Genomic DNA, 11,032 nt, shown 5'->3' on the forward strand with positions numbered 1-11,032 from the left:
AATTCGACCAAACTGTACCAAATTTTATGGGGATCGGTCCATAATTGACCCTACCCCCACATAAGGTCCCCTTCAGAAAACTACTTTACGCTCATTACATAAAAATACGAACATAGCGATGAAATTCGACAGAAGAAAGTTTCTTAAGAGCAAAAATCTCTGAAATAAATTTTTTGAGGACCGGTCCATAATTGACCCTACCCTCAAATAGGTCCCCCTTCAGAAAATTACAGTAACGCTAATAACTGGTATAAAATTGCGATAATAACGCCTGGGATAATGAGATAAAAATGGTGGTGGAGAGACTACACTACACTGTAGTGTGTCTCGCCAATGCTATTTTAGTTACTAATCAGTTGCTGATATACTCGTCGACATCTATATTTGTAAGTGCTTCTTAAATTGCCGAAGTAGTTACGTTATTGAAGTAACCTTCTATGTCTAAGAAGGCTACTATAACGTGGACAACCTCGTGTAGAGCTATCTCTCTGTGGATTGACCTTTAAGGTAGGCATGTCAACTGATTGATAGCCGTATTGAGCCGACATCATATCGTCTTGATATTAAAGGATGAGAGACTAATGTGACGAGTAGTTTTCCGGATTTCCGATAGAGTCCTATTTTCATTAGCGGTTTCCCACATCACAGCAAGATCGACAAAAGCCGTAACTGCAAGAAAAAGAAAAACTTTAGTTTCGTCATCTCGGAAAAGATCGTCCTCCACGAAGAATATCTGTGTACACAGGTGGCCCTAAACGAGGAGAACGAGTAGGGGGGGGGGGTTCATTTTCATACCAGAATTTGGAATCAGGATTACTTTCAAAATCGGCAATGATTGCAGTCCAAATCAGCCATAAAAGGAGCAGCTCTGGTATCATAGGATATTGATACCAAGCTGTAATGGTAGTCAAGCTGTAATCAAGTCCCTGATAGATGCATACTCTACATCACAACTAGTCCAGGAATGCCTCACAATGACTACTGTATAAGCTGTCAAGATGAGGAATCAATTGAATATCTTATATGTCATTATATTGCATTGGTGAACATTCGACTCCGATATCTGGGATATCGATTTTTGGAGGAGAGAGTTATCTGGAATTAAACTAGATAATAGATAATAAAGGACTTTATCAGTAGCTCTTTCCCTTTTAAATTAAATAAGATATTTTTAAATAAAAAAAAAAATTAAAGAAATATTTAATATTTAAATATAAAATTTATAAAAATACTTAGGTAAAAAAATTTAAATAATTAAAAAAATTTTAATAAAAAAAATTCAAAAATATAAGATTTTAATAAAAAATTTAGTTTAAAAAAAAAACAAAAAATATTTTTTAATAGAAAAAATTAAAAAAAAAAGATTTTTTAAATTAAAAGATATTTTTAATAATTAATAAAAAATAAATAATTTTTTAAATAAAAAATATTTAAATAGATTAAATTAAAAAAAAATATTTAATATTTGATTAAAAAATTGATAAATATTTTTTAGATAAAAAAAGTAATTTTTTTAATAAAAAAAATTCAAAATATTTGTTAAAAAACAAAAAAGAAATAATCTTTTAATAGAAAAATTAAAAAAAATATGTTTAATAATTAAATAAAATAAATTATTTCTTAAATAAAAAATATTTAATAGATTAAATTAAAAAAATATTTAACATTTAAATAAGATAATCGTTAAATATTTTTTAGATAAAAAATTTAAATAATTTAAAAAAATATTTTTTTAATAAAAAAAATCAAAAATATTTGTTTTGAATAAAAAAAAACAGAAAAACTATCTTTTAATAGAAAAAATTTTTTTGATGAAGAACATTTTTAATAATTAATTAAAAATAAATTATTTTTTAAATAAAAAATATAAATATATCAAATAAAAAAATATTAAAAAATTAGTAAATATTTTTTTAAATAAAAAAATTAAATAATTTAAAAAAATCAAAAATATTTGTTTTTATTAAAAAAAAACTATAAAATATTTTTTTAATAGAAATAGAAAGATAGAAAACTTTTTTTTTAAATTGAAAGATATTTTTAATAATTAATTTAAAATAATTTTTTTAATAAAAAATATTTTAATAGAATATATTAAGAAAATATTTAATATTTAAATAAAAAATTTATAATTTTTTTTAGATAAAAAAATTAAAATAAAAAAAAATTAAAATTATTTGTTTTTAATAAAAAAATATTTAAAAAAAAATTAAAAAAATATTTGTTATATTAAAAATTACTTTTAATAATTAATTAATAATTTAATTAATATAAAATAAATTATTTTTTAAATAAAAAATATAGAATAGAAATAGATTCAATTAAAAAAATATTTAATATTTAAATAAAAAAATAATATTTAGAAAAAAAAAATAAAATAATCTAAAAAAAATTAAAAAAATTTGTTTTTAATAAAAAACCAAAAAAATATTCTTTTAATAAAAAAAATAAAAGTATTTTAATAATTAATTAAATAAATTATTTTTAATAAAAAATATTTAAATAAAAAATACTTTATATTTAAATAAAAAAATTGCTAAATATTTTTTAGACAAAAAAATTAAAATAATTTAAAAAAAATACTTTTTTATATTAAAAAAATACCAAAATATTTGTTTTTAATAAGAAAAAACAATAAAAAATATTTTTTTTAATTTTTTAAATTATAAAATATTTTAATAATTAATTAAATAATTTAACTAATTTAAAATAAATTATTATTTAAATAGATTAAATTAAAAAATTTTATATTTAAATAAAAAAATTAATAAATATTTTTCAGATAGATTAAAAAACTCATTTTTTTATTAAAAAAAAACAAAAATATTTGTTTTTATTAAAAAAAATCAAAAATATTTGTTTTTTTTTTTAAAAAAACAAAAAATATTTTTTAATGGAAAAATTCTTTTTTAAATTAAAAAACATTTTTTTTAATGAAAAAATATTTTTTAATAATTTTATATAAAAATTATAATATATTAATAAATAAAATGTTCTTAAAAAAATTATTTTATTAATAAAAAACCAAAAAAATAGTTTTTTAATAGAAAAACATTAAAAAACTATTTCTTAAATTAAACATATTTTTTAATAATTTTTTATTAAACAATTATTTTTATTAAATTTTAAAATAGTAAACAAATTATAATATTAAAAAATTATTTTTTCTTAATAAAAATTTTGTTTTTTTTTAATAATTGATTTTATTAAAAAATAAATTAATATTATAATTTTTAAAATTTTTTAATATTATAATTTTTTTACCATTTTAAATTTTAATAAAAATATTTGTTGAGTAAATAATTATTAAAAAATATTTTTAATTTAAAGAATTTAAAGAATATTAAAAAAAATATTTTTTGAATTAGAAAAATATTCTTTAAATTAAAAATATTTTTTAATAATTATTTACTCAACAAATATTTTTATTAAAATTTAAAATGGTAAAAAAATTATAATATTAAAAAATTTATTTTTCTTAATAAAATCAATCAAAACTATTTATTAAAAAACAAAATTTTTAATTTCAAAAAATTTTTTTTAATTTTTTTCTATTAAATTTAGTAATATATTTTTTAATTAAAAAAATATATTTCAAAATAATTTTTTTTAAAAGAAATATATTATATAATTATTTTTTTATTATTTTAAATATTAATAAAAATAGTTTTTAAAAAAAAAAATATTAAAAAATATTTTTTTAATTAATATTTTTTTTACTAAATTTAATAGAAAAAAATTATTTTTATTAAAATTTAAAATAATAAAAAATTAATTATATATTTCTTTTAATAAAAATTTATTTGTAAATATTTTTTGTAATAAAATAATTCAAAAATATTTTTTTTATAAAGAAAATTATAAAATATTTTTTTACAAGGAAAAATCAAAAAATATTTTTTATTATAAGAAAAATATTAAACAATATTTTTTTTAGAAAAAAATATTGAAAAATGTTTGTTAAACAAAATTAAAAAATATCTTGTTGAAAGAAAAAAATTAAAAATAATTTTTTATAAGAAAAAAGAATTTTTTCAATATTTGTTTTTTTAATTTTTTTCTATTAAAAGTATATTTTTATTTTTTTTTATTTAAAACAAATATTTTTGAATTTTTTTTAATGAAAAAAAAAAAAAAAATTATTTAAATATTTTTTTAATTAAAAAAATTATTTAAATATTTTTTTAATTAAAAAAAATGTTTTTTTAATTAAAGAAAATGTTTTTTAATTAAAAAATTTAAAAAAATACATTTTTAATTTTTTCTAGTAAAAGTATATTTTTTGTTTTATTTTTATTTAAAATAAATGTTTTTGAATTTTTTATTAAAATTTTTTTTTATTAAAAAAATATTTTTTTAATGAAGAAAAATTATTTAAATATTTTTTTAATTAAAAAAATTAAAAAAATAATTTTTTAATTAAAAAATTCAAAAAAATGTTTTTTTAATTAAAAAAAATTTTAAAAAATATGTTTTTAGTTATAAAAATTAAGAAATATTTATGTTTAACTAATTTTCTTATTAAAAAATATATATTTTTATTAAAATTGAAATGATCTTAGATCCGACTTGGTCGAATTTTTCTTTTTTTTTTTGTTTAAATAAAAACATATTTTTTTTAATTTTAAAATTTTTTTATATAAAAAAAATTAAAAAAATATATTTGTTAATTAAAAAAAATAAAAAAAAAATATTTTTTTAGTTACAAAAATTTAAAAAAATATTTTTTTAGTTATAAAAATTAAAAAAAAGATTTTTAGTTATAAAAATTAAAAAATATATTTTTTTAATTAAAAAAAATATAAAAAAACCTAAAAATTTAAATAAATTTTATTAATTTAAATTTTTTAACTAATTTTTTTAATAAAAAAATATAATAATAATATAAAAAATATAATAATAATATATATATATAATATATTTTTATTAAAATTTAAATGATAAAGGATAGCTAAGAAACGACTTGGTCGAATTTCTCTTTTTTTTTGTTAAAATAAAAACACGTATAATTTTTTTTTTATTTTTAAAAATTTGTTTGTGAATGTTTTATTATTTTTTTTTTTGAAATCTTCAATATTTCTTTTTTTGTGGTTGTTTTTAAATGGATAATTTTTGTTTGTTTCATATTTATCAGTCACACAATTGAGCTAAAAACTAATAATTCGATTAAAACTTAATAACTAACAGTTAAGGTTTTTGTTTTTTTAATAAAAAATAATTATTTTGATTTGTTTAATTAATAATAATAATAATTATTATAATAAATGCTAAAAAGAAAATTGTTTTAATAATTAACAAAGTAATGAAATTTAAAAAATAATATATACAGAGTAAAAATAATTTTTTTTTGTAAAATTAATATATATATACAACAAAATAAATTTAACTAAAATTTAATAATAAATCAAAAATTATAAAACAAATTAATGAAACTAATTTATTTAATTAATTGAAAAGCCTATTGCATTTGCCCCCAGCAGTAAATATTTAGGAATTATTATTATTTTTTTTTTAATTAAAACTTAATTTTTTTTAAGTTTTTATTTTATAATTAAAGATTAGTGTTTTTTTAAGATTAAATTATTTGTACATTTAAAGGTGCTTTAAAGAGTGCTTTGTATTTTTTTTAGTGTCAGTCTTATTAATTAATAATTAAAAAAATTAAAATTTAATTTGAACACATTTAAAAAAAAAAAAATTTATAAAAAAATTATTTATAAAATTAAGGTTTTAAAATTGTTTGAGGTAGTTGTGGTTGTTTTTTTTTGTTTAATAATTAAACTATAATTGTAAATAATAAAAACTAAGATTTTTAAAACAAATCACTGGCTTTTTTTAACAAAAAAGTATTTCTTTTTTTAATTTAATTAATTTTCTAATTAATTATTTAATTTTAATAATAATAAGTAATTTTATTAGTTAATTATTTAAAGAAAATTGAGCCTCTTTTTAGGTTTTAATTTTTTTGTAAGTTTTAGCCCTTTTCTTCAGTCTTTTTTTTTAATAAATTTTATATTGAAAATGGGCTAACTTAGAAAAATTTTTTTAAAGAAATTATGGCATTTTTTTTAATTAAGCTGCTTTTTAACTCTAAATTATTATTAACATTTTTTTGTATTTTTTTTTTTAATTATTGTTTTAGGCACAAGGTGATATTTAATAACAATACATTTATGTTTTTTTTAATAAATTAAGTGCTATAATTAGTTTAAATTATTTTGCTGTTTTTTTTAATTAATTTTAATTTAAAGTGCGGAATTTGTTTAAAATTTAAAAAGATTAATCCTAAAAATCAAAAGCTTAACTTTTGTTTTTTGATATAGGAAAGTTTTCTTTTTTTTTTGTTTTGTTATATAAAGCTAATGTACCGCCATTTTATTTTCCTAGGAAAATAATTTTCTTGAAAAAAACATAAAACAAAAAAATTTAAATTGTAAATAAACAAACTACGTTAAACGTTAAGATAAATGTCAAAAGTTCTAAACATAAGAGCAAAGCTAAAGTTAAGCCTTAATTACTCTTAAGTTATAAAGAACTTTTAAACTTTTAAAAGCTTAAGCTTTTTCCCCCAAAATACTTAAAAAAAAATACCTACAAACAGTTATAAACCACAACTAAGCAGAGTATTCTCTCTCTCTCTGTGTCTCTCTCAGCGTGAGGAAAATAAAGCATCATAACAAGTATCGGCCGCATATTGCCAAGCCATAGTAAGCATCAATCAGTCGGCTCTAACATCATCTATTACCACCTCACGTTTGAGATTAGATTCAGTGATAAAAGCTTCCTCCGAGCTAACTGTAGAAGGTAATTTTGTGCTGATTATAACCGATTTATCATTATCTCCAGAATTTGTTATTCCCGGCGAATAAGGGGTTTCAGGTCTTTCTCTTTGTTCTACCGGGGAACTACTATTCTCTTTGCGTGCTACCGACAAATCTTCCACATGATCATCTTCTTCTTCTTCATTACGTTCACGTTCTAAATCTTGATCACGTTCTCGTTCCCTTTCTCTTTCCACAAATTCACGTTCTCTTTCTCTCTCACGTTCCAATTCATGACGTTCCATTAGTTCCTGTTCGGCATTACGCATGCTATTGTATTTCAAAGCGAAATTAGAGGGACTGGGAGAACGTACAGCATTGCCATTGGGTCCAGGGCTAGTGGACATACGATTGGCAGCAGCATGAGCAGCAGCAGCCAAAGCCATGGCATGTAAAGCTTCTCTTCCAGCAATATCACCACCTCCACGATTTTCCAAAGCCTGTTGGAGGAAAGCATGATCTAAGAGAGCCGCCGCCGGATGTGGTATAGTGGGTGCTAAATGATGATGTTCACTATTACGATGATGTTCTTTCAGTTCACGTTCCTCTCTAATGGCAGCATCATGCATGGCAGCGGCAGCCGCTGAAGCTTGACCATAACCATGAGCATAAGGGAAGGCTGCTGAAGACTCTACACTGCTGGGACTACGTTTCATGGTACGATTCATGGGCCGGCCAGTGGTAATGCCCAACTTCTTGACCTTATCATACAAAGTGCGTGAGGGTACACCAAATTTGCGTGAAGCCTGTAAAGCGCTCATGCCTTCACGTACACACTGTATGGCGGACATAATATCACTGCGGGTATATTGTTTATAACGTTTCCATTCGGGTTTCTGATTGCCATTGTTAGTAAAATTGCCACCGAAATTACTGCCCTTGGGATCGAAACCATCATCCTCAAAGGAACGATCGGTAAAGGGGGAATGAGGCTCATCATGGTATTTCTAAAAAAGCAAAACAAAAAGTTATATAATTAGTTATATATATATAAAGAAAGCTTAAGTATATTTCACCAACCAAACGAAAACTTACCTTATCACTGTAATCCGAACCATTAAAACTATGATTATTATTATGACCACTTAAATTCTTATCCGCTGAGCCCGAGGATTTGTCAGCTTTAGTGCCCGCATTAGGTAACAATAAAGGCAATTGTTGAGAGGAATCGGCTGGGTTAGCTTGAGCCAAAACATTGCGTAAAATGGGAGTATCACGATTCATTAGCATGCTAGACATAGAGGATAACTTTTTACGTTTTAAGGGATTCATATCGGGTGCCGATTCATAAACCGAACTCAACATGGCAGCAGCGGCAGCGGCAGAAGGAGACAAAGGCCATTGAGCAGAACGTTCTGAGGTGGGTGTTAAATTACTGGGTGTCTGTTGTGTAGATTGAGGCTGGGCAGTTGAGGTGGTTTGATTAGCAGCGGGCGCAGGTGATTTGTTATATAAACTGGTATAGGGAGATTTGTAACTACTATAGGGCGGTGAGGAACTGCTGGACGGAGCAGCCGAGGGAGAAATATTTGTCGAGGTAGAGATCACGGAGGAGGAGTTATGGCGATAGTTGTCTGAATCCTTAGAGCTAGATTTGTTATGTGCTACAGCCGCTGGCGGTGAAGAAGTGGTGGTTACCGAAGAATAGGGATTTGAGGGAGCCGATGTACTGGCATAAGGATTACTAGCCGATCTTTCAGCATGTTCCTCACTTAGTTTATTGAATTTCTCCTTCAAATCAGCCATATCAAAAAGACCCTTTACTTCCAATTCCTCAGCTATACGCATTATTTTGGGTATTTGACTTTGGGTAACATTAACCTCTCCCGTATACATATATTCCAATAAAGCGCGCATTTCAAAAGCCTTAACACCCGGAAATATAATGCTACAATGATCCATGGGTAAATCTTGTAAAATCGATTGGAAATAGGGAGAATTGGCTGCCAAAACAACACGATGTGCCTTGAACTGTACTTGATCATCCACAACAATAGTACAGTCCACATAACTTTCCACCTTAATGAGAGCATCTAGTATCTCCACCAAATTCGATTTGTGATTATTCCATCTTAAACAATAGGTTTGTCCTTCGGGTGGGTTATTCGAAGAGGTAGGCGCTGGTGGGCCACCCATATTGTGTTGTTGTGTAGAAACCGGTGGACTTTGTGGTCGTTGAGGAGAGGGCGAATGAAAATCTTCTGGTGGAAAATTACCAAAAGCTTGATGAGCAAATTGTTTGCGTATTTTGAGAGCCAGCTTAAAGACTTTAAAAAGAGCGGTTTAACTAAAAAGAGAGAGGAAAAGAGCAATTAGTTATTAATAAGTTTTTTAGCTAATTGTTTAAAGAAATTTAATACTTTTTCTCAGGATGCTTTTTCTAATAAAAATGACATATTTTTAAAAATTTGCAATCAAATAATTTGGTTTTTTTTTTATATTTTCTTTAAGGTAGTTTTTTTGGGGGGATTTTTATGGTAAAAATTTGGCATTTTTGTTGTTGTTGTTGTTTTAAATTTTGGGTATGTATTTAGTTTTACAAAACATCCCCCTTTCTACTTTCATGCTTTACTTCCTTGTTATGTTTGTTTGTTGGTGTTTTTTATCTAGACTATTTTGCTTATAATATTCTTAAGCGTTTTTTTTTCGGCAAAATTAATGCGTTTTTTTTTATGGAATTTTTAATGAGGGGGTAGATTTTTTTAAAATTTTATTTTGGGGGTGAGTTTTTAGCAGGTTTATTGTTTTCTTTATGAAAAGTAGCGTGTGTTTTTTTTTGGCTAAAAATTCCCGGAAATTCGTGGTCATTTATTTGATTAAACTGTTCAAAAGTTGCAGTTTTTCTTGAGTATCTTAAAGGGCAAGAGCAAGGGAGAGAGAGAGCTAGTTGTTGTTGTTGTTTTAAGTGTTTTCATATTGTTGCCATATGTTAATTTGTAGCAAGAGATATGTGCAAACATAAATTAACAAATAACATGTGTAAAACATCAGGGGCGTTTTAAAGAGAAGCCAAAATTTTGAAGTATGTAAAAATTTTTAGGAAAAACGATCTTTTTAAATGATCTTTTCAGAAATATGTTGTTATTTAAGCAATAAAACAGAGTTCCAACACATGGTTTTAAAATTTATCATAAAAATTTGCTAATTTTTGTTAGAAATAGAAAAAGTTTGGTTTAAATTCTCTAAAAGAGAACCTTTTGCGAGAGTGATCTTTATATTTTAGTAAGTTTTTTAAAGATCCTTATAATTTTCATAAGATTTTTAACAACAATTTGCTGTTTTCTTTAAAATATTGAAAGAAATGTTAAAATTTAATGATCGCAAAAGTGATCTTGTTTATATAAGTTTTACTACTAATGATCTTGCTAGATTTTGCGTTCAAACACATGTTCCTTAAGTTTAACGAAAATATTTGCTAATATCAGTGAAAATGGAAAGTTTGGTTTAAAACCTTTCAAAAGAGAAGCTTTCGAGAGAGTGCTCTTTATATTTTTTGGAACTATTATAATGATCTTGCTGGATTTTTGTGTTTTATTTGAGTTTTAAGCAGTAAAAGAGATGTCAAACACATGGTTTTTAAATTTATCATAAAAATTTGCTAATTTTTGTTAGAAATAGAAAAAGTTTGGTTTAAATTCTCTAAAGGAGAATCTTTTGAGAGAGTGATCTTTATATTTTAGGACTATATTATAAAGATCTTTAAAATTTCTTAAGGTTTCTGACACGAATTTGCTGTTTTGTTTAAAATATTGAAAGAAATGTTAAAAATTTAGTGATCGCAAAAGTGATCTTGTTTATATTAGTTTTACTACTGCCGATCTTGCTAAATATTATCATGTATTTGAGCTTTGAGCAGTAAAAGAGAGTTCAAACACATGTTTCTTATATTTAACGAAAAGATTTGTTACTTGCAGTAGAAATGGAAAAGTTTGGTTTAAATTCTCTAAAAGAGAAACTTTTGAGAGAGTGATCTTTATATTTTAGGACTATATTATAAAGATCTTTAAAATTTCTTAAGATTTTTGACAAAAATTTGCTGTTTTGTTTAATATTTTGAAAGAAATGTTAAAATTTTAGTGATCGGTAAAGTGATCTTGTTTATATTAGTTTTACTACTAATGATCTTGCTAGATTTTTGTGTTTTTTATTAAAATATCTTTTGTAAAATATTAAAGTAAGAAGAGATTTAACAATTTTTCCTAAAAGAGAGA

General features: G+C 22.8%; 1 protein-coding gene across 1 annotated transcript; it reads right to left on the reverse strand.

Annotated features, from left to right (window-relative positions):
- Positions 1 to 6,567: 6,567 nt before the first annotated feature.
- Positions 6,568 to 9,074, reverse strand: LOC119601215 (longitudinals lacking protein, isoforms H/M/V). Its single transcript, XM_037952011.1, has 2 exons — positions 7,857 to 9,074; positions 6,568 to 7,768 (listed from the first exon to the last, which is right to left on the reverse strand). Exons 1-2 carry the CDS (start codon positions 8,955 to 8,957, stop codon positions 6,719 to 6,721), a joined length of 2,151 nt encoding a protein of 716 aa, XP_037807939.1. The 5' UTR covers positions 8,958 to 9,074; the 3' UTR covers positions 6,568 to 6,718.
- Between the last annotated feature and the right edge of the window lie 1,958 nt (positions 9,075 to 11,032).

This window comes from Lucilia sericata, unplaced genomic scaffold, assembly GCF_015586225.1.
Source record: "Lucilia sericata isolate MDLA Ls3-8-SP2 unplaced genomic scaffold, ASM1558622v1 Contig000151F_arrow, whole genome shotgun sequence".
In the NCBI taxonomy this organism is placed as follows: domain Eukaryota; kingdom Metazoa; phylum Arthropoda; class Insecta; order Diptera; family Calliphoridae; genus Lucilia; species Lucilia sericata.